The sequence below is a fragment of the Diceros bicornis genome, chromosome 6, assembly GCF_020826845.1.
Source record: "Diceros bicornis minor isolate mBicDic1 chromosome 6, mDicBic1.mat.cur, whole genome shotgun sequence".
Classification (NCBI taxonomy): domain Eukaryota; kingdom Metazoa; phylum Chordata; class Mammalia; order Perissodactyla; family Rhinocerotidae; genus Diceros; species Diceros bicornis.
This window is the reverse complement of record NC_080745.1, coordinates 34041685-34066888: the sequence shown is the minus strand read 5'-3', so window position 1 is coordinate 34066888 and position 25204 is coordinate 34041685. Positions and strand designations below refer to the sequence as shown.

General features: G+C 40.6%; 1 protein-coding gene across 2 annotated transcripts in view; it reads right to left on the bottom strand.

Moving 5' to 3' along the window:
• Positions 1–1547: 1547 nt before the first annotated feature.
• MICU1 (mitochondrial calcium uptake 1) overlaps positions 1548–25204 on the bottom strand; it is a 224122-nt gene continuing 200465 nt past the window's right edge. For both annotated transcript variants that reach the window (XM_058543221.1, XM_058543220.1), the window contains 2 exons: positions 7400–7489; positions 1548–2551 (listed from right to left, as the gene is read on the bottom strand). In XM_058543221.1, the coding sequence (XP_058399204.1) occupies positions 2391–2551; positions 7400–7489 (251 nt within the window). In that variant the 3' untranslated portion in view covers positions 1548–2390. The remainder of the gene's footprint in view (positions 2552–7399; positions 7490–25204) is intronic.

The following is a 25204-nucleotide window of genomic DNA, read 5'->3' as shown; positions in this document are numbered from 1 at the left end:
TGGGTGGGTAAGGGGTCCTAAAGGAAGGGCTACTAGTCTTCTCTAGAAAAGGATCAAGGAGGGCTACTTAAGGAGGGGACAGTTTGAGCTGAGTCTTGAAGGAGGAGGGGAAGGTTATTCTAACTAGGTAGAAGAGACAATTTGAACAGAAAGAGAAGCACAAATCAGCCTTTTGTATTCTCAAATGCACCCAGCCTACCCCTAAACTCTGCCCATTAAGATCCTCTCAGCCTACCCATATACCACCTTGCTCCAGGACTTCCTTGGGGGACTTTGGCCTCTTCTGGGTGACTTGGCTTGTACCTCTCACCCACATATTTACCCTATTGTGCCAAAGTGTGGACGTCCTATCTTCTCGGGCACCTGTTCCTCCTCTGCTTCCCCAGGCACTCCTAGGAGCTAATGGAGTTTAGTTGGATTGCACGTACCTGTGACAGCTGCCCTTGACCTTGGGTTTCAAGATGTTGCAAGTGAGATCCTTACGCTTTCCTGCTATGCTCTGGCTTTCAGATTCAGTAAACCCAGGCCCATCAACAGATCTCTTCTTATAGGGGAATGAATGCCCCATGAAAGCTGTGAGTGGGACTTCTATTTCAGGCTGGAGAAATGAGGATTGGGGAAAAAAGTGATTTTGGGATTCTGGGACAAATTTAAGGAAAGCACACATTTTGCTGATGCCTTGGCCCTGAGGCAATGAGCAAGGCAAAAGCTACACTTGGGTAACAGGAATACATACCCCAAGACAGGAAAAGGTGGGAGACAGATAAGGCAAACTCCTTTGAGAGATAATCTAATCTGCATCCAGAAAGGATGTTAGAAGTGAGGTTGTTAAATTGCTCTGGAGAAAATTCTGGTATTGGTACTGTTCTTGTGGAGCCACAGGTGCAGACGCAGGCCTCTGCTCTTCTCTGGCAGATAAGCACTCCCTACCAACTTCCAGGACTTGCAGGAAGCACTGGGTTTTGGTGTGGTAGTTCTGTTACACTGGACTTGAGACTCTGTCATGCCCAGGAGCATTACCTGGAGGTTCTGGAGGCTGTAGGAATTCTGGAGGAGAGATGAAGGAGAGGCTTTTGGACCTGGAAGATGACTTAGAGCCCATTAAGCTCAACCCTACCTGTCATTTTACACAGGAGGAAACAGATGGGAAATTACTTGCCTACTCAAGGCCATATGGAGTTAGCGGCAGAGTTGAGTTCATATACAACACTGGTTGCTATGGTTCTTAAAACTTAGGTCCACCATACCAGATGATTCCTCCTATCTCCACCACCTCATCTTCGTTCCTTATTGTGGGGCATGAGTAATCAAGGACTATGTACCCTGGCCCAGGATGAAATGCTATCCAAACTGTGCTGGGACACTGCCACTACTAACCTACAAATGCCCTCACTTTTTGTTTGTGTGGAACATTGCCTTTCAACAGGAAGAACCAGATTCTGGTAGAAAGAAAAACGGTCTGCTGGTAGCTGGATCTCAAACCCAGTGGAGAAGTGAAATGAAAAAGGCCCCAGGGGATCCTAAAATAAAGGAGACAAGAACCTTCGGGGGGTTTACTGCAAACTGTTGTAATTAAAGTGATATTTTACAAGTGTTTAAAACAGAAGGCAAATAGACTCTGAGCCAGGCCTCAGCCTTGGAGGCACACTCCCGGAGGGGGAATGGCACTTGCAGAGAAATGAACTTAATCACTGCTGCTCATTAAGGACAGGGTTGTGGTGGAGTCTTCTTAGGGAGCCTGAGAGGAAAAGAAGGGAGTGGAGAGAGCCATGAAGCAGCTGCTTTAAATTCTGAATCTTGCTCTGTTACACTGTGCATATCACCTTCCTGGAGCAGGTCTCAGAGCCACCCTGGGGACTGACACAGATCCTTCCTGTGGCCAGGCTTCCCACCAGCTCAGGGTGCCTGGGATGTCCTCATTATCATTCATCACAAATTTCCTTTGGCCTGCCAGAGGTTTTCCCAACTTGTAGCTTAAAAACACCAGCAGGAGGAAAAGTAAGGAATGTTCTTGTTAATAGAAATCCACAGCAAAGATGACTTGACAGTGGGATATTTCCCAGGGTTGGCAGGTATGTAGATGGTTCCCTGCATTCTTCATCCATAGGGTACTTGAATGGGTAGTGCTGTTGAAGGTGCCAAAGGTGTGAGCTTCTAGGACTTGCTCATGTTTTTGAGAACCTCTGGGGATAATCATTCGGCAGAATAAGAGCCTAGCAGAACACTGGGACAGGGAAGGGGGGAGAGGGAAACTGGTTGAATCCCGAGATTATTCCCAGGAGGAAGGGAGCACTACTTTCAGAAATAGCAGCAAGAAGGGCTGTGCCAAGGCTCTGCTCAAGGGGCCAGGGTTCCTGGGGTGGAGAGGTGGCCCCTCTTGCACTTTTGGGTTACTGTTTAGGTAAAGCAAAGTCCCAGGCAGTTTCCTGTGCACACTTCCACATGGCCTGCATGAGGCGGGTGAAGCCCATGTCTTTGGGCTTCTCCAGGCCTCTCATCAGCCGTTGCTTCATGATGGAAACAAATTCCTTATTGCTCAGCTCCCCATTGCCTAGAGAAAGAGGCAAATACAACAAGGATAAGTGAAGGCCTTAGAACAAAGACTGAGAAAATTCCATCGCTCACACAACGTGGGTTCCAAAGCCCAGTGCTCTCTCACAGCCAAATTCAGTTCTCTTGGCTTAAAACGAACTGGTTTGCTCCTTCCTTGATGTTTCCGACTCCAACTCAATGATAGTTCAGTGCAGTGTGACAAAAATTGACTGAGAATATATTGTTTGTCAGGTTCTGTGCTAGGTGTTGAGAATAAAGAGATAAACAGACTTTGTCCCTTGAAATACTCCCAGGTTGTGGGAGGGACAAATACCTTATTTCACCAGTTTGGTAAATGCCATAATGGGGTAAACAGAGGATGTTATGGGGGCACAGAGGAACAATATCTTACCCAAGTGGGGGGTGGTGTAAGTACAGATCAGTAAAGATTTCCTTGAGTGACTCCTAAGTTGAATCCCAAAGGATAAGCAGGAATTGGCCAAGTAAGAGGGAGTGAGGGGGGGAGGCATTCCAGGTAGTGGTAGTAGCATAAGCAAAGGCACAGGCAGGAAGCAGCATGGCTGCTGGAGAACTACAAGAAGTTACACATTGCTGGACACACAGAGGTGGGCAAGTAAACTAAAGAGGCAGGCAGGAGACAGGTCCCCAAGGATCTTGTACCTCATTAAAGCGTTTACACTTTATCTTTTAGGCAGCGAAGCACCAGGAAATGACTGGAAGCAGAGGAGTAAGATGCAGTTAGATTTCCATTTTGGATAGACTTCTCTGGCTGGATATATGGGGATGGATTGGAGAACGGCACAACTGGAGTATGAGAGCCAGTTAGGAGGCTCTTACACTAGTCCAGGTGAGAGATAATGAGGGCTTTTCATGGTGAAAACCAAAATCAAAATCTGGCTTTGGGTTAAGCGCATTTTCTCATGGCTTTCCCATTCTACTCTCTTTAGTGGGAGACTCTCAGGTCTGGAAGAGAACTTGGAGAGTATCTGGTTTAACTAAAGGGTACCTCTCAAGCACCATGGAACAGTAACCACTCCAACAGTAGAGGACAGTTACCCTTTGACCAAGGCTCAGGAGTAAATATCTGCGGATTAAAAGAATGGCAGCCATTACTGGTGGTGATAAGACAACAGGAAACCAGCAAACAGACCTCTACTAATGATCCGTCTGGGAAGAGAGTGGAAAGAGGGAATAAATGGTTTACTTCTGTAGAGAGTACTTGAAAACCTAAACTGGCCCATGTTTCTGGCTTAAGGATGGATGGGAAACCTCAGAGATACCTCATGGCAAGATTAAAACAAACAAACAAAAAACAGGTAAAACTAATCTCTGGTACTAGAAGTCAGGAAAGTGGCTACCCTTGGGAGAGGAAAGTGGCTGGAAGGCAGCCCCAGGGGGTGGTTCTGTGGTCTGGTAATGTGATGTTTCTGGGTAATGCTGATTACACAGGTGTGCTTGGTTTTTAAAAATTTATCAAGCTGTACACTTATGATTGTATTTTCTGTATGTATATTATATTTCAATATAAAAAGTTAAAAAGTAGCCTGGCTGGGCTGAAAACTAATCAATAATATGGCTTATGAAGAATGTAATTCAGGGTATTATGCTAAGAGAAATAAGTCAGATGGAGAGAGACAATTGCTGTATGACTGCACTCGTACCTGGAAGATAAACAAATACACACATAGATACAGAGAACAGATTGGTGGTTACCAGAAGGGAAGGGGGTGGGAGGAGGGTAAAAGGGACACGTGTATGGTGACGGTTGGCAAGTAGACTTTTGGTGGTGAACATAATGCAGTCGATACAGAAGTGGAAATATAACGATGTTACAAACCAATGTGACCGCAATAAGAAACAAAGTATATATGGGCTGGCCCAGTGGCTTAGCAGTTAAGTGCACGCGCTCCGTTACTGGCGGCCCGGGGTTCAGATCCCAGACGCGCACTGACGCACCGCTTCTCTGGCCATGCTGAGGCCGCGTCCCACATACAGCAACTAGAAAGATGTGCAACTATGACATACAACTATCTATTGGGGCTTTGGGGAATAAAAAGGAGGAGGATTGGCAATAGATGTTAGCTCAGAGCTGGTCTTCCTCAGCAAAAAGAGGAGGATTAGCATGGATGTTAGCTCAAGGCTGATCTTCCTCACAAAAAAAAAAAAGGGAAACAAAGTGTAAGTAAAAAGAATGTAATTAAAAGCACAAAAAAGGTCTAAACAAGATTCCTAATATTTTGTATAAAAAGAAGCTTCAGATGAAAAAACCTGAGGCCATTTCGCTCAAACTACTATGGGACTTGCTTTCTGCTTCCCTAAGGCTAGAGCCGATCAGTCTGAACAGCTTCTGTTACTTATGAACCATGAATATGACTGAACGTCATTTGTGCGCATGTGTGATCTGTGGGTGCAACTTTCAAGTTCTGTGATGAACAAGTCTGTTTGAAAATCGGAACTGTCTGTCCTCTGGCATTTTGACCTAAGATCTTGTACTGGTAAAAATGACAATGGCTTTTTTTTTTTTTTTTTGTGAGGAAGATCAGCCCTGAGCTAACATCCGTGCTAATGCTCCTCTTTTTGCTGAGGAAGACCAGCTCTGAGCTAACATCTATTGCCAATCCTCCTCCTTTTTGTCCCCCAAAGCCCCAGTAGATAGTTGTATGTCGTAGTTGCACATCCTTCTAGTTGCTGTATGTGGGACGTGGCCTCAGCATGGCCGGAGAAGCAATGCGTTGGTGCACGCCCGGGATCTGAACCCCGGCCGCCAGTAGCGGAGCGCGCGCACTTAACCGCTAAGCCACGGGGCCGGCCCGACAATGGCTTTTTATTTAATATATATTTTCTTTTTCTGTAGATTAAGAAAATAAGCCTCAGAGATGTTAAATGATCTTCTAAAGGTGATTTAAGTTGATATTGACAGAACCTCCTTCTAAAAGGCTAGAAAACATTTCCCAGGACTTCCTAGGAGAAGAGGGGAGCTTGTGAGGCTGGCTGCCTTTATTCCCATATTCACTTCACAGACTAGCTCTAGGATACTGGCTTCATAAATTATAAAAATGAATGTTTTTTGGAAAAAACTCAAACTCTAAAAGTGATTAGAGTAAAAAAATCTGGGGAAAGTTAATGTCTCTTACAGCAGTGCTGTTTATTAGAACTCTCTGTGATGAGGGGAATGTTTTTTATTTGTGCTGTTCAATACAGTAGCCACTAGCCACATGTGACTAGTGAGCACTTGATTTGTGGCTAGAGAGACCGAGGAACTGAGTTTTAAATTGCTTTTAATTTTAATTTAAAAAGCCACATGTGACTAGTAGTATCATATTGGACAGGGCAGCTCTAGAGAATAACCTACCCCTACCTGAGGATGTCCTAGCCCTGGAGCTTCCTTTGACTCTGACCTCGGTTGTGAGTGCAGGCGGGAGATTTAAATAACTCAAGTTCAATTTAATAACTCAAATAGCTTAAGTTAATCCACACCTGTTATGTGCAAAGTACTATCTGAGGTCCTATGGTGGGGGGGGGGTCCAAAGGTGAACAGGACTTATAACTACCCTTACAAAGCTCACAATTTGGTAAGAAGTTAACTCACATAGACAGAGATAAGAGTGTAATGTAGTAATGTAGACAAATTGAACCAAGTTAAGGAATGAAAAAATCAGAGTGATTCATTATGCCGGGACCAAAATGGAAAGTTTCACATAGGTGGGAGATTTTGAGCTGGTTCTGAATTGCATTATTAACCTAGCTTCCTACAAGAAGATGAACAGTGAATCCTGGCTGTGAGACGAGCAATGGAAGTAATATAGGATAGAGGGAGGCGGCACAGCTTTGGTTCAAATCCTAGTTTTGCCATCTAACTACTACCTTTGCGATCCTAGGAAAATTACTTATCTGAGTCTCAGCTTCCTTATCTGTCAAATGTGGTTAAAAACAATTTCTGTGTCAGAGGATTAAACAAGCAGCTTAGTAGGGTGCCTGGCTCACAGTTAGCAATGAAAAAAATGTGAGTCTCCATTGTTAATATTAGTATTATTATTATTGTATCAGCCAAAGTAGCTGAGAAATAACGCCAGAGCGGAACCAGGATCTCTTAAACGGGCTAAAGTACAGAGTGGTCACCGACACAACAGACCACAATGTGGAGCTGGAATACTAAGATGGAATGTGAATGACTGAAATGTGTCCTGGGAGGTGGAGAGATCAACACCATCTTCTCCTAGAGACGTTCAAATACTCGAGTGCTCCTAATCTACTAAGCAGCAAGCTGGGTCTAATATTTTTGTTTCTGTTTTTAAGATCCTTGTGGTCATAAATTAATTTAGACCTCCAAGCAAATTGGAATTACAAGAAGAAATGGAAAACACAAACCAGGACCGGGGGTTTTATTTCTCAATGTCATGACGCTGAGGGCTGAGCTACTGATGTGGGAAAGGAGTAAGTAGAAGAGGTACGGGCTGGTACACTGGAGCTGCCTGCAAGGCTCCATTAGAAACAATGTCTGGGGGCCGGCCCGGTGGTGCAAGCGGTTAAGTGCGCACGCTCCGCTGTGGCGGCCCAGGGTCTGCCGGTTCGGATCCCGGGCACGCACCGACGCACCGCTTGTCAGGCCATGCTGTGGTGGCGTCCCATATAAAGTGGAGGAAGATGGGCATGGATGTTAGCCCAGGGCCAACCTTTCTCAGCAAAAAGAGGAGGATTGGCATCAGATGTTAGCTCAGGGCTGATCTTGCTCACAAAAAAATAAAAAAATAAGTAAAAATAAATTAAAAAAAAAAAAAGAAACAATGTCTGCTTCAAGGGCAGGGAGGCTCCGTTTTCCCGCCTGCGTCCAGAGGGCCCCACTCACCATCACAGTCAAAGAGTGCAAACACCACATCACACACGTGGTCTGAGAGTTCCACTTTAGCCACTGTCCTGGCCACTTGCTGCATGGTCACTGAAAGAAGAAAGAAAGATGCTGAATTAGCACAGCAGAGGGGCTTTCATTTTGCGTTCTCTGAATGGGAGGATAAACTACTCAGTCATAATAAGTTTTCAAGTATATTTAGGTCATATTTAAGAAAATGATAATTCAGTTTTTAATCCATAATCCCTTTTCTTTTCACCTAAGGTTCCATTTTTATCTACTGCTAATACACTTTAGGAGGTGTGTATATAGTTAAGTAAGAATGTCTGATATTAGATTCATAGAGAGAAAGTAGATGAGATGTTGCCAGGGCCTGGGGGGAGGGAGAATCGGGAGTTAGTGGTTAATGGGTACAGATTTTCTGTTTCAGGTGATGGAAAAGTTTTGGAAATAGTGGTGCTGGTTATATAACACTGTGAATGCAATTAATGCCACTGACTTATACACTTAAAAATGGTTTCAATGGCGTATTTTATGTTATATACATTTTACCACAATAAAATTTTAAAAAGTGAAAATCCGCATAATATTTGAGGATGGGATTCTAACAGTCTAGAGCATGTAGTGGCGGCTTTTCTAATAAATTATTACCAGAAGAGTGCCTTAAAAAAAAAAGAATGCGTGATATTACTGTAGTCTCCTTCTTGGCATTTCCCTCCCACCAGAAAGAACATGATAATAAAAAGTCAAGGAAATAACTAGGCAGCAAAAGGAAGGGGAGGTGGGGAACAAGGAGGCTTGTCTGAGTACACTAAGGCTTCACCCTTCAGTTACTGATTGACAGCGAAGGACCTGCATGGATGAGCTCCTTGCCCATCCTCCCTACCGGTTTTCCACAAGCCACTTTGTCTTTTCTAACTGTGCTTCCTCAGTAAGGGGTGGTCCCCATCTCACTAGATCAGTATGCAGCCTTTTTTTTTCTTCTTTTTCCAGACCTCAACAGAAAATCTCTTCCTTATTGCTATTTTCTCTTTCTCTGACATTTACTGTCAAAACACTAGCAATCATGTGAGAATTGGGTTCTCATGAAACAAGCCAGAAAGACTAGGCAATTTCCACTGCCTTCTCTCCCATTTAACCTCAAACCTGATCTGGCTACATCTTTAAATTATGTTATTGCTTATAGGCACACTCTTATGCAAAGTAAAACTCAGAGGAAAGAAAAGGATTAATTTCTACTTATGAATCAACTAGCAATGAAGTGTTCTCTATAAACATCAGATTAGATTCATCCAGAAGCAATGTGAACTTAAACAAGAGTCAGTGTGCCTTCTCTGCTTATTTTATTCCTACAACTTCAGTTCTTTCTTGTCATTTTTTTCTGCATTTGATCTTTTACTTCACCTCTATCACCTCCATATTGTCAACACATTGCCCCCAAGGTCCCTATCTGCTGAGAAACAAATACCAGAGCCATGCAGAGGAGCAAGGTGATGCAGTAGAAAAACTGTGCTTGGAGTCACAAGACCTGAGCTCTAGTCCTGGCTCCACTACCAACTTGGTGTGTGACTCTGATGGAGCTGCTTATCTCTTTAGATTTAATTTTCTCATATTCAGGTGAGGGGATGCCCACAAGATAACTGCTAAGGTGGCTTAGTAGTGCAAAGCATAGTTTATTGGTATTTTCTAGAATCTGAGGGTGAGGATGGGGGTGGAGGTATACAGAAATAGCTGAGGGTCTTGTGTGCAAAGGGTAGAGGAAAGGTATATTGACCACAGGCTAGGCTATGCCTCAGTGTTCAAAGCCTCTGGCTTGTGGAGGACTAGGCTGCTGAGGAGGGTGGGAAGAGCCAGTCCCTTTTCCTGCAGCTTTGGATTACTGTTCATACCACCCCTCCTCCCAGGATGTGAATTAGGGTGAAGGAGGAATCAACATCCCTTGGAACTAAAAGACTTAACCAAAAGATATTATTGTGGTGGGATGGTCATGAGATGTGGTTAACTGCTGAAAAGGGAGTTGGGGAATCTACGTGACTATAGAAGTTCTAAGGTTTAGAAATTGAGCATTGTAGGTCTAGACACTTGATTTTCTCAGCTGGCCCAGGAAGAACTGATTCCTGCTGACTGAACTCCCCAGGGGAGGAACCGAAATCAGAAGGCCAATTTACAACGAGAATAGTAACTGTTCAGAGAACTAAAATGATAACAGCTGGTCATTATATTTCTCAGTAGGAAAATCTACTAAGGAAACTCAATTCACCTCAGAAGATTGCTCAGTGAAAACAGAATCAGATCAGAAGAAACTGGATGCTTTCATTGCCTACTGAATTACCCTTTGCGTCCACAGAAATAAGTCCTGAGAAGTAGATCAAAACTTGCTCTATATTAGATAAACATGAATGCTTTTTGTTAACCATTCCTTTTTCTGCATTTCACATCAATCTCACACTTCTTTTTTTTTTTTTTAAAGATTTTATTTATTTATTTTTTTCCTCTTAAAGCCCCAGTAGATAGTTGTATGTCATAGCTGCACATCCTTCTAGTTGCTGTATGTGGGACGCGGCCTCAGCATGGCCGGAGAAGCAGTGCGTCGGTGCGCGCCCGGGATCCGAACCCGGGCCGCCAGCGGTGGAGCGCGCGCACTTAACCGCTAAGCCACGGGGCCGGCCCGACACTTCTGTTATAACTGATAACTATCCTCTTGTTCTCTTTCCCAGTTCTTCCATTCTCTCAGGGCAGAGTGCCAACTGCCAATTCCTCTTGATATTCCAAGTGCCCATCCTCCTCCCCATGAAGATGGACCCTTTCCTCTAAATAAACCATTAACTAAATAATATCCAAGGATGTCAGTGAGAGCTCTTGGCAATTTTTAGTGACAGCTCATTAAAGTGGATTAAGTGGTTGTAGAATAGGGACCTCTGGAGGCCACCAGTAGGAATGCCTTATTAGAAATACCATTTCTTGATAGAAGAGTTAGATTATGTTCCATCTCACGTGGAGAAGGCTCTGATGCCATTTGTACTATAGGAGGAAAAACTAGGGCTGCTAAGTCCCTGTAACTCAAACCATTGGGATGTTAACCAGGCAGCAAACAGCCTAGCTGGGGTGCTCTTTCACAGTCCAAGATCTTCAGATAGGCTCCCAGGGTGTGAATCAGAACAGTGGAGGAAACAAACAGTTAACTAGGTGGTGAGCTGTCAAGCTGGGAGCACTTGGGACAAGTGGGCTAACAGCAGATTACAAGCTAAGTGCTTGACAGCTGGTCCTGAGAGTTGGCTCATTCATATTTGCTTCCACATCTCTGAATCACAGAGTCATAATTAAATCACAGCAAGCAGAACAATTCCACCCTCCCACTTAGATCTCGACCTCCCCATGCAAACCAGTTGTTGGTACTGGAATTTGGGCCTCCCCTATTTGATGATGCTTACTGATTGATGGTTAAGATTCTAGTTTCTAATCCAAAGATGTCTACATGGAGCATAAAATCACCCTGGAGAAGGCCTGGCTTTCCAAGGCCAATTTATTCCTTTTGTACAAATCTGGTCGAGCTGACTGAACAATAGATGAAGAAGACATTGGTGATTTCTACTAGATTGGAATAGGAAAGAATTTGTATAAACAGGCTCAACTGGCACTCAAAAACGTGGTACCATCTGGCTTTTTGAAAAGTCCAAGCAGAATCTGAGTTGTGCCATGTCCCCAATTTACTTCCTGGCATGGTCTATGACTGAACAATTCAACAGGAGAAAGAAACATACTGAATTTGTTTGACTATAATGTCAGAAGCTGTATTATATAAACTTATCTTATTCACCAGAATAGTCGAACAGAAGAAAGGAGAGTTCTGGAGTGATAAGAGCCCAAATATCCACTTCGAATCAGAGAATCTTAGAACTGGAAGAGACCTCACAGGAAATGTGAAATCCAGAGAAGTTAAATAACTTGCCCAGGGTCACAAAGCTAGCTGGTAGCAGAGCTGGGTCTAGAATCTAGATCTCCTGACTTCCAGCCCAATGCTTTTTTCTTTATACACACTGGGTCCACTTGATCCCTTATATGGACAATACTAGTTCCCCCATGAATCTGCCACTCTAAATAAGAGAAAGAGCTCAGATGAAAGAAAAGCCAAGTGGGGGAATACTCAGTGCTAGTGGGCAGGGATGAATACCTGAATAGCTGGGGGGTTGTGAGGAGCCAGCATTATAGCTTGACCACAGATCCGACTGCCCTATACAGTGGAAGACATCAGTATTCTCTTGGAACTTATACTGACAATTTCAGGGACAACTTAGCAGGTTTATTAAACAGCAACCCAGTGAAAAGCATATGAAACAAAGGTGGCCCTGGGAGCTTTTCCTCACAGCTGCCTCTGATGCATAGATACAGCTATGGACAGCATGACCCAGTTAGGAGCTGCCTGTCTCTTCCTAACGCAGAGGTGTTTCGGAAGGTGACATACCAAGTTTGGGCTGACAGTCTCTAGCTGTGTGGCCATGTGATTATTCCTGTGTTCCTGAACCGCAGTGGAGAAAATCAAAAGCTGGCTTGTGAGCCAAGATTAAGTGAGGGGAGACATTTCTGCTTCAGCCTTGGAAAGGCTCATGATGCAGATGTCTTAGTTTCTTAAGCCCATCTCTAGATGGCTTTGGGTGGGGTAGGGGACAGGGAGAAGGATTTTCCCTTAAAGAGTACTTGTTCCTTCTTTTATATCTTCTTCCAAGATACTTTGGCTAATACAACACACACATTTCAACCTGATTTGGGGGTCAGGGGAAAGGAAAGCATTTAGGAGAACTACCAATTTAAGAAGCCAAAAGCAATGCAGTATACTAATAAGGAAAATTATCACAATTCCTTGTTCTGCAGATTGCTTCTGAGCCACAGGCAGGTTGACCCCTGCTGTGAGCTCAGGCTCCTGCCTGTCAGAAGTAATGCTGGTGGTCCTGGCTCATAAATACTGCTACATGCCACAGAGAAAACCTGTGCTCAGGTTTTCTGAATCTCAGAGCATCATCCCAGATGACAACTTCAATGGGTTTACATGCTTAATCTGGTACAAACTGATTTACAGCAAGATTTACTGCCACTGTCTAGTATTGTATCTGGCTTCATTAAAAATCCTCATCATATTTTGTCCACAAAAGGCAAGCATTTCTACCAGCACCATTAGGCAGTCAGTGATTTCAGCAGACACACCCCAGAGGGCGATGACAGTATAGTGGGGGAAACCACATATATACCATTAAGATCGAGAAATACACAGAAGAAATATCAGACTTATTAATAGACATATGGGTGACAGTGGAGTAGTCTGTATTTAGTAGGAGGTACATTTTGGATCTGAATTCTAAATGATTAAAGAGACATTGCTTCAGATATGTGCATGTATAGTAGTGGGTGATGTAGGGTAGGGGTGGAGGAATCAGTTTGAATAAAGTACTGAAAGCAGGAAGGGATGCTAATGCCTGACTAGAGAGCTAGAACAGAGGTGCAAAGGGGGATGAGAGCATCAGGATAGATTTTACAGAGGGCCAGCCATGTCTCCTTGCAAGGAAACCTTTATAACAAAGCCAGGTCTTATTTGGAGACCAATTTACCATATTAACTTGCTTTTCCCTCTTTGACTCGTTACATTTTCATTTTTTTTACTTTAAAAAAGTTCTTTTTCATTAGATAATACATTCACCTGTTTCAAAATTCAAATGGTTATAAGAGGGTTGAAGTCTCCCTCCCAGCCTTATCCCCCTAGTCACCTAGTTGCCTAGAGACAATCAATATCTTCAGTTTCTCCAGAAATATTTTATGGATATAAAATCAAATATTTATTCTTCATTTCTTCCCACAAAAATGGTAGTATACTAAATATACAGTTTTGCTTTACTCATTTAACAACATATCTTAGAAATAATTCTATTCCTGTACATAAGAAGGTCCTTTTTAAGAGCTGCATAGTATTCCATTGATAGGATGTATCATTATTTAATCAGTTGCTCATTTATTCTAACCTCAATCTTGAGGAGAAAGTACCCTTTATCCCTCTTTTACAAAATTACTTCCCTGGTGGTCTATAGTTGTTAGCTTCAACAGAGCCTGAATCTCTGATGGCGAAAGTGAGAGCCCCCCCTCCTTTTTTTTTTGGTGAGGAAGACAGGCCCTGAGCTAACATCTGTGCCCATCTTCCTCTATTTTGCATGTGGCACGCTGCCACAGCATGGCTTGATGAGCGGTGTGTCAATCTGCACCTGGGATTCAAACCTGAGAACCCCAGGCCGCTGAAGCAGAGCACGCAAACGTAACCACTACGCCACTGGGCCAGCCCCTGAGAGCCCTTTTTAAACTGATATATTTAAATTTGGTTTGCTGAAATTATGTGAAAGGCTAAATACTCTTCACCTTTACAAGCGTTTTATCAAATCTTCAGAGGCTTCCAAAGGTAGCAAACCTTGAAGCCCCCAAAGAAGCAATGCTTGAAGAAATACTAATCTCTGTATTTCCCCGGTTGGTGTAATTCCTTTCTGATCCTTTTCTCAATGGGATGTAATGTTGGCTGATTTTGTCCTTACTATTCTATGTGTGGGATGTTTTGGCAGTTTATCCTGCCTTCACCCTCCTTTCTCTCCATGGCAATCATCAATCCCTAAAGCAGCTCTCTTCCTCCTTGGGGAACTTCTATAATTTTACTAAATCACAATATATTCAAAGCAACACAGTTAAGTCAGAATCAATCTTTAGAATTGCTGAGTGTCTTTATATTTGGGAAAATAATCCAGGTCTCTGCAGAGAAAGTGCCTCATAAAGCAAACATTTATTTCAGAATTTGTGCTTGCCTACATCATGAATAATTTTACTTTAAAAATTGATGACTTTGTCTTAAATGAATGAAATACTAGCCAATTCTCCTCTTCACTTATAAATGTTTTTACAAAATTCAATAATGAACTGAAGCACAGGGGCTTGCCTCCCATAAACTTTAAAAGAATGTGAAAAATAGGAGTTTTTTCCCCTAAAACTCTTCCCTACACATCTTTGTGATATTCCTACCTCCTGCCTTCATGCTATGGCTGTCTGGGGGTGCTCTTCCATAAATTCTTGCTGTGAACTCTTCCCTATTTCTGCCTTTCCCATAAAAGCACTGAGTCCCCTATATAATTCTCTAGGTCCTTCTAGCAGCAGTGGGTGCCATGTACCAAAGAAAACAGTGGTATGGAAGTCAGTGAACCTGAATCTCTGGTCTCAGTTTTGTGTCCCACTAGCTGTGATTTGAGCAAATCATTTTCCTTCCTGTTTAAATGAAAAGGTTAAAAACAATAAAGTAAGGATTTAAATAAAATGATTTCTAAGTTCCCTTCCAGCCCTAAAGTTTTATGACTGCTATATGTTGTTATTTTTTTAGATAACATGGCTTAAATCAGTTAAAATGTCCATATCTTCAGAAGTCCTCAAAGAATAAATCTAAAGGTGATAATTTCTGGAATTATGGCTGGAATTACAGCTCAGAATTCTGAGATGGTCCCCAACATTCCCACTCTCTGGTATACACACCCTGTATAATCTCCTCTCCTTGAGTGTGGGCAGGACTTGTAAATATGATGTGATACCACTCCTGTGATTAGGTTACTTTATACGGAAAAGGTAATGGGATAGTCACTCCCATGATTATAGTTATATAAGAATCCATCTCAGCATACCGGGGAAAGAGATTCTCCTGCTGGCTTTGAAGAAGTGAGCTGCCATATTGCGAGAGGGCAACGTGGCAAGGAACTGCGGCAGCCTGCTGAGAGTGATCCCCAGCTAAGAGGCAGCAAGACAAAGGGAACCAAGGAACTGAAATCTGCCAAAAACCCAAATGAACTTGGAAGAGGACCCTGAACGCCAGATGAGAATGCAGCCTCACTGACAACTTGACTTCAGCCTTGTTAAGACCCTGAGCAGAGAACCCAATTATGCTGTCCTCAGACTCTGACTTATAGAAACTGAGATAATAAACAGGTAGTGTTTTAAGCTGCTAAATTTGTAGTAATTGAGATAATAAACAGGTAGTGTTTTAAGCTGCTAAATTTTTAGTAATTTATTATGCAGCAAGAAAGCTAAGTGGAAAAGGTATTTATGGTTGGGAATAGCCTTTTGAGGTTCCTCAAATCATACTTTACATATAGCTACGCTCATTCTAGGTACATTTTACAGAACTGTCACTCTTCTGCAACTACTATACCAAGCTCCGTAAATTAGATCTTATAGAGGCACTAGCCAAGGTCTAATTAAGTTTTAAATTTCTTAACAAGAAAATAAATTAAAACTGCAACGCTTCTTTTGGGAATTCAAAAGCCTTGCTCTAAAATTAAAGGTTAGTTCATTTTCACACAGAATTGGATACAACTTTAGGCTGTAACATGTCCCTTAAAACATTACTACATTCAGTAGAAAGCTGATTCAATTATAGTCATAGAATTTCAAATCTGGAAGAACCCTTGGAGATATTTAATATAACTCTAACCAAATGTCAGAGAAGTTGTGACTTGCCCATGGTATTAAAGAAATTAATGACATGGGAAGGTGTCATAGTCTTATCATTCTCCCTCTCACCCTAGGCTTTTATTAGAGCATTTCACCATTCTTTCTAGGATATGACCATGTTTAGAATTCATTCATTCATTTGTTCAACATTAACTGAACATCCACTGTATACAAAGAATTGTTCTAGGCTCAGAGTAGGACACAAAGATGTGGAAAACGGTTCACGTGCTCAAGAGTTTACAGTCTAGTAGAAAATTCTCCCTTGAATGTTGAGGACACTAGAGATATTAATAGGGGTTAGATAGTTAGATATTTCTGGGAACAGAGAACTTAAATAATGATATCACCTTCTGAAAGCAATGATCCCAAGAATTTTCAGATGAATGATGAAACTTAGGAGAGGCTAAATGCTCTAATCCTCCTCATTAATAAGTACAAACAACTTATAACTTGTAAACTAATATGAAATCTCAAAAGTGACTGAAAAAAGCAGTAGATACTACTTCCTAAAGAGAACAAAAGTAAGCCTCATCAGGTTCTAGAGTGATTTTTTTTTTAATTACTTTTTGCAAAGTTCCCATCTTGGGATAGGTTGTTTCCAGTCTATTAGCTCCTTAATAAGATCAGCAGGCAGAGGAAAGTCAGTACCTAGTGGTTGAAAACCAGAACAGGCAGCTGGGTAAAGTTATAATTTCAATCTAGTCTATTAATATAGTATTATTTCATCTAATTTTCACAATAACCCTGAAGCAAGTATTCTATTATCACCATTCTACAGATCAGGGAACCGAGGCTTTGAGAACTTAAATGATTTGTTCAAAGTCATAAAGCTAAAGTGAGAAGAAGGGACTCAAACTCAGGTTTGAGTTTAAAACCAAAATTTATGCTTACAAATTTCTTGCACATAGTTAACTCTCAATAAATACTAGATGTTACAACAGTATCTAAAAGTGTAACAAAGCACTGCCACACCAATGCGTAGAGGTAGTGAAGAACACCTTGATCATTAGAAGCTGTAAACCCTATTTTGCAGTGTTGAGAAACTGACAGCTTCGCCATATGTCTTCTCTTCTGTGGTTCCCTTTAAAGGGATACCAACTGTCCTTGCTACATGACCTTATTTAAGTGATTTTAGACTTTTGCGTATTGGTTTCTTCAATGAAGAGTAATATGGTCAGAAAGGTAAAGAACACAGCTGTGTCTAGTAAGGTGTTTCTATGTGGGGTAAGAAGCTAGATTAGACAGCAACTCGAAGAGTCTATGTTACTGTAAAGTAAGTACTACAGATGTCAGAGTGTGTCTGAGCTATAGAACCTGGTCCCGAACAGAAGAGACAATTGTAGGTGGAAAATGTCATACTTCTTTTTCAAGAGAAGGGCACTAAATCCAAAACAAAAACTTACCAAAAGGACTTTATTCTCACCCTAAGAATGGTCAACTCTTAGCCAAAGGGAACTGGGAGGAAATAGCCTAGAGCCTGTCTTCCCTAAGCTACTGAGAAGCATGGTTCAAAATGGCGAACGTGCACTGTCTCCTGGAGTGTGTTTTAGCAAAGATTTTCAAATTCCAGCAGCATTTTGGGATACACTGAGAAGCAACACAATGGTGTAGAAAGAATATAGACTTTGCAATTAGAGAGACCTGAGCTTGAATCTACCACTGCTTAGCTGGGTAACCATGAGCAAGCTGCTTCATTTTATATTTCCTCATCCATAAAATGGAGGATAATACCACCTACCTTTCAAGTTTTAAGGATTAAGAGAGAGAATGTCCATAAAGCACTTAGCGTTATGCCTGACATGTAGAAGCTGCTATGAAATGATAGTTGTTATTAGTGTTCCAGATGTGTGATGGTCCCAGACTCTTTGAAAGGGCAATGCTATAGGATTCTTAGGGCTCAGGACAGGGGGGCAGCTTGTCTGTCAAAGACGATAGAGACAGAAATTGGATTGGTGGTTACCAGAGGGGAAGGGAGGAGGGAGAAGGGTCAAAGGGATAATTCGGTACATGTGTGTGGTGATGGGTTGTAATTAGTATTTTGGTGGTGAACATGATGTAATCCATGCAGAAATAGAAGTATAATGATGTACACCTGAAATTTATACAATGTTATAAACCAATGTTACTGCAATAAACAAAAAATTAAAAGAAAAATGTAAACCTAAAAAAAAAAAGATGATTGTTCAGAATATAAGAGACGTTGTGTGCTAGAAATGACTCCATCACTAATTGCTGACTCCCTCAACAACTCAGTAAGGACCTAAATGCCAAAAGAATGAGACTCCTTTACTCGTTCAAAATTAGACTCAAAGAATTTCAAAGCCACAAAGGTTTTAAAAGGTCATCCATGCCATCTATGTCACTTCAGAGATACAGGAAACTGAGATTATTTGATGATATGACTGATACTTCAGAAAGAATACTTGGGGTTGCAGAGAGCAGCCTGTAGGAGTTACGCCACAGGTTTTACTATTTATTCTCTTGGCTTGTCAGACAATAAGGTAAACTGCACATACAGAATAACTATAAAGAATTACAACCATGTTGGAAATTATGATTTTGAACCTAAGTAGGCTTGTGCTGGGGCATGAGTACTAAAGGCCATGGACTATATTTTCGTGATTATTTTCCTGTATTATAGTTGAAAGTACATGAGGGACACAACTGGACCTACAAGTTTACCAAATCTATAATATCCTGATGTGCTTTATAACGGGGCTTTACTATACCTGGAAACCTTTTATTCTCTTGGCAGAAATAAGACTACTCTAAGTTACATGGGCCATAGCTCATTCTAGAGCTCCAACTCAAATATTTCTAACTTTTCCATGATAGGATGCCATCGGCGAAGGAGTCATGTTCAATTTTCTATTACCTCCTTTAGCAGACTAGGTATATCACTCAGACAGCCCTTGAGAGGTAATCTATCTAATTTTATGCCCAGTGTGTGTAAGAATAAGCAATAGAACCAATTTCTCTTAAGTGCTAAACAAAAGAGACGACCTATAGTGGAAACATGCAATATTCCCTGAAGACAGGTTCCTTCTTCAAATGGTCAGATTTCACCAAGGACATTTCATTCTTGCCTGAGAGTTGTCATTCTCACCTGGACCATGTAGAACTAAAGAAACAGCCTTAACGAAATTTGGCATTTTTACTCTGGAGGGATTGGATCATGCTGTAATATGGTAAATCTGCAGTTGCCACCTGCCTGGGTTCTCAAACTATTCTGAGGAACATCAGCTCTGTAGGTTTTTAAAAGACATTTTGGGGCAAATCAAGTTTGGGAACTATATTGCTCTCTTGGAGATTAATAATGCACATTAGTATACGTAAAAGTTGGCAGTAGTAGTGCTGCAGGAAGAAATTCTGTATAACCTGGCATTTTCCAAATTTATTTGAACCATGGAACACTTTTTTTTTCGTTTTAAACCCACAGAACCATTAACATATTGCAGTATATAATGTTCTTCACAATGCTGTTTGGGAAATTCTGTGATAAATTACGTCTAAAGACAAGTTTGCAAACTCTAAAATAGATAAAGAAGAGACAGTGCCAGGGCCTCTAAAAAGTGCCAAATTCTGAAGGTCCTAACCTTTTGGGGAAAAATGAAAGCAGCTGAGACTGAGAGCAGCTAAGACTGAGAGAAAAAGGGAGACAACAGTACTCCTGTCTCTACCCCTGCACCACTCTTTCCCCACTCCCAATATGGGTCAAAGACCCCACTTTTAATCTTATGTCTAATTAGCACTTATCACACCAAACTTGAACAGCTTGTATACTTATCTTTCTCCCCTATTAGACTGTGAGTTTCTTGAGGGTACAACCCTGCGCATAGCACAGTACCTATCCTGCTGGCTGAATAAATGGATGAACCACACTAAATCTGGGTTTACATCATCAACTTCATAATGGAAGCAGCTGACATTTCTTAAACATTCACCATATGATAGGCATAAGGTTAAGTGTATATTTATCCTCAAAACAACCCTATGAGGTGCGTATTATGATCCTGATTTTATTTTATTTTATTTATTTATTATTTATTTTTGTGAGGAAGATCAGCCCTGAGCTAACATCCATGCTAATCCTCCTCTTTTTTGCTGAGGAAGACCGGCTCTGAGCTAACATCTATTGCCAATCCTCCTCCTTTTTTTCCCCAAATGCCCCAGTAGATAGTTGTACGTCATAGTTGCACATCCTTCTAGTTGCTGTATGTGGGATGCGGCCTCAGCATGGCCAGAGAAGCAGTGCGTCAGTGCGTGCCCAGGATCCCAACCCGGGCCGCCAGTAGTGGAATGCACGCACTTAACCGCTAAGCCACGGGGCCGGCCCTATGATCCTGATTTTAAAAATATAGAAACCAAGTTCAGAAATTGCCCAAAGCTACTCAGCTTGTAAATGATGGAGCCAAGATTCAAATCCAGACAATATGATTTCAGAACCTGTGTTCTTAACCACTATGGAGAACCACTAAAGGAAGAAAGTTTCTTCCTTTCTTCTAAGATTCATCTCAGCAATAAAATTCCATGATTCTCTGGAGGGAGAACTTGTATAGAACTCAAACTAATGAAAAAATCAATAGTACGACTGTCAGGATCAGTCGATTTAAAAGCAAAGGGGAGAGCGCAAGGAGAGCCTGCCAAAGATTTGGCACATCTGGCAGAGTGAAGGAACTTGGAAGAAAAGACTAGCATATGTTAATCTTTCTCTGCATACCCCAGTACATGAACAGTTAACATTACTGATATCATCAACCATTTAAGCATGGAAGAAGGTGAAATATATGTCAAGTCTAAAAGATAGGGGTTACAGAAGAACACAATGAATTCATGACATGAGTTTGTTCTCTGGGTCTACTGTGAAAGGTGATGGTTTATTGGCTTAAGATCCTATGTCTGGTTCACATCTATTAACAAGTTCATTCACTCATTCTTTTATTGATCAAAATTTATAGAGTGTCTACTATATCCCAGGTCTTGTCCTAGCCACAGAGACTATATCCATGAACAAGACAGATAAGTATTCTAGTAAATAGAGACAGATAATAAACAAACACAGAAATATAGGAGAAAATATCAGGTAGCGATAAATGCTATGATACAGGGTGATGGAACTACTTTGAGATCTTTCTGAGGAAGTGATTTGTATGAGACCTGAATTACAAGGAGCCAAGCACATGGAGATCCTGGGAAAGAGCACTTGAGGTGAAGGAACAGCTAGAACAAAGGCCTTCAGGTAGGGATGAAATTGGTATATTTAGAATATAAAAGAAGAACAATGTGGAGTGGAGTGAACTGGAAAGAAAGTGATATTTGATGGACTCAGAGAGTATACAAGACCATGCCATATGGAGCCCTGTAAGCCTGGGTAAAGAGACCAGGGCTATAGTAGGGAGATGGAGAAATGGAGTCAGATGCAGGATAGGTTTTGGAAGTAGAGACAAGGATTTATTGAAGAAATAAATGTGGGTGTAAGAGAGTAAGGAATCAAGGATAATGCCTACTTTGGTTTGTTTGAGGTCCTGGATAGACGGGGAATAGTTCCATTAGTAAGTATTTATAAGGGTCTACCATCTACGTACAAAATATTATAGTTAGTAGTCTCTGTTCTACCTGATTAGCCATATTTGTGGAAATTCAAGCCCATGTCCATAATTTGTGGATAGGAATTGATGACAATAGTGAAGGCAGAAGATTTTAGGTTAACGTTTCTCTTTTTTTAATTATAAAAGCTATAGACAATATAGTTTTTTATAATTTATATTGAGTGGTCAAGGAAGGCCTCTCTGAAGAAGTAACATTTGAACTGAAACTTGAAAGAGAAATAGAAGCTACCCAGGTAAAGAGTATAATTAGGTTTCTAAAAAAAATTAAGTTTTAAACAGCTATATACGAACATTCTCACAGTAAATTAAATTTATATATTTTCTGTTTCAATTTTTGCCTTATTTTGTGGACTACATATGGGTAATATTTAGTTCCTGGTTGCTATAGTAGGTTTAATGGTGGCCCCCCAAAAGATACGTCCACATCTTAGCCCCTGGAACTTGTGAATGTGACTTTGTTTGGAAGAAGGGTCTTTGCAGACATAATTAAGTTAAGGATCTTGAGATGACATGTGGGTTAAGGATTACCCAGGTGGGCCCTAAATCCAAAAAACGACAAAGTGTCCTTACAAGAGACAAACAGAAGAAAGACAGAGAGAGAGAAGGAGGGGAAGGCCATATGAGGACAGAAGTAGAGATTGGAGTTACATAGCCACAAGCCAAGGAATAACTAGTGCCACCAGAAGCTGGAAGAGGCAAGGGAGGATTCTCCCCTAGAGCCTTCGGAGGGAGTGTGGCCCTGCCAACATCTTGATTTCGGATTTGTGGCCTTCAGAACTGTGAAAGAATAAATTTCTGTTGCTTTAAATCACCATGTTTGTGGTAATTTGTTACGGCAGCCCTAGGAAATGAATACATTTGGCTTTTCCCTGTTACTTAGCACGAATCTAGGCCAGTTCTCCCTAGATATCTATCATTTTACACCCAGGGAATCCAAAGTTATACAGATGAAACAAACTAATAAGTCAAAACAAATGCAAAATATCATATATCTCAAAGCCAAACATATTTTTGGATATCAGATATGACTGTATAATTGTACCACTGCCTCTATTAGCAAGGATAATGAGGCATGGACTATATGGAGACTAAACATCTCAATAAATGGCATGAAGTCATTTGAAAGAAACACTGTCTTTTTTTTTTAGCTACTAGGTTGCACTTTCCTTTGCCACCACTACCCTGAATCATTCTATTTTGTACACCCTATAATTTTAACACAGACAGTGATTCATTCTATGTAATTGTTCTTCTTTTTTTTTTTTTTGTGAGGAAGATCAGCCCTGAGCTAACATCTGTCGTCAATCCTTCTCGTTTTGCTGAGGAAGACTGGCCCTGAGCTAACATCCATGCCCATCTTCCTCTACTTTATATGAGACACCGCCACAGCATGGCTTGACAAGCGGTGCGATGGTGCCCGCCCCAGATCCGAGCCTCGGGCCAGTGCAGTGGAGCATGCGCACGTAACCACTACGCCACCAAGCTGGCCACTACATAATTGTTCTTTAAAGCAATTCTATTGTCTTTAGTTGGGCTTTTCAAAAAAAGTTAAGCAAATATAAAGAGGAGCTTATTAATTTTATTTCTACAATAAGTAGAAATAAATAATAAGTGATGACTTCAAATCCTGTATCTTTGGATTTGCAGATGCTGTCAAATCTGTTTTATGAAACAGAGCAATACAACCAAAGCTATTCTAGAGAAATGACCCTGTGGTGCTACACACGCATGTATAATAACCTCCATGATATTAATTTTTTTCCAAAGGATTCTACAAAGGTCAGAAGAAGTATTATTTTAAGCAAAAAAACAAATGCCATTTTAACAAGTTATGTGGATCAAGAAAATGAAATAAAAGCCATCCAGGTTGTAAAGGAAGAAGTAAAATGATCTTTATTTGCAGATGGTGTGATCTTATATTAGAAAATCTTCAGGAATCCACCAACAAGTGTTGAATAAGCAAGACTGTGTTTATAAAACCTCAGTCAATGCTTTGGAGAGATTTAAAAACCATACATTGCAGTACCCAATGGTGAAATAAAGACACTGTCAGATAAACCAAAAACTAACAGAATTCACTGCTAGCAGATCTGTACCAAAAGGAATGATACAGGAAGTTCTTCAGACTGATGGGAAGTGATACCAGATAAAAATTTAAAATAGATATTCAGGAATAAATGAAAAGCAGTCAAAATGGTAAATATGAATACTAAAAGGTAAATGTGGGTAAGTATAAAAGTTTATTTTTTCTCTTAATTTCTTAAAAAAATATAACTGTTGAAAGCAAAAATCCTAATATTGTATTATATGGATTATAACATATACAGATGAAATATAAATGACAACTATAGCATAAAGGATGAGGTGATGGTAAATGGAACTATATGACTGCAAGGTTCTTACATTTCACTTAAGTGGTACAATATTAACTTTAAGTAAATCATGAAAAGTTATAATTTCTAGAGAAACCACTAAGATATAAAATGCAAAGAGTTATAGCTAAAAGGCCACTAAACCCAACTATATGTCTAGAAGAGAGACACCTTAGAGACATAGATAAGTTGAACACAGAAGAATAGAAGAAGACATACCATGCAAACAATAGTCACAAAAAAATCTGGAAAAATTATGTCAATATAAGACAAATAGACTTCAAGAATAGGCATATTATTAAAGATAAAGGGGGAACATTTCATAATGATAAAAGGGCCAATTCATCAGGAAAACATAATAATCATAAGCAATAAGTGTGTATGTACTTAATACTAGAGCTGAAAATTCATGAAGCAAAGACAGACACCATTTAAAGGGAAAAATAGACAAATCCACATATCATACTTGGATATTTTAACATCCCTCTCTCACTAACTGACAGAACAACTAGACAAAAAAGTCAGTAAGGACAGAAAAAATATGAACACTATCAACCACTTTGACTTAACTGACATTTTTATAACACTATACTCAAAAGTGCAGAATACACACTCTTTTCAAATGTATATGACACATTTATCAAAAACTGGCCATATGCTGGGCCACAAAACAAGTCTCAATCCATTTTAAAGAACTGAAATTTTATAGAGTGTATTCTCTGACTACAATGGAATTAAATTAGAAATAAAAAATAAGAATGTATCTAGAAAAAACAAAACATTTGGAAATTAAACCACATACTTTTAAATAACACATAGGTCACCAAAGAAATCACAAGGAAAATCAGAAAATATTTCAAACAGGATGATGATGAAAATATATCAAAATATGTGGAATGTAGGTAAGCAGTGTTTAGAAGGAAATTTATAGTTTCAAAAGCTTATCTTAGAAAAGGTAAGTAAACATATGATCCAGCTATTCCACTGCTGGGTATTTATCCAAAGAACTTGAAAACACCAATGCGTAAAGACACATGCACCCCTGAGTTCATTGCAGCGTTATTCACAATAGCCAAGACTTGGAAGCAACCTAAGTGCCCATCAAGGGACAAATGGATAAGGAAGATGTGGTATATATACACAATGGAATACTACTCAGCCATAAGAAACGATGAAATCCAGCCATTTGTGACAACATGGATGGACATTGAGGGTATTATGCAAAGTGAAATAAGTCAGAGGGAGAGGGTCAAATACCGAATGATCTCACTCATTAAATAGTAGATAATAACAACAACAAACAAACA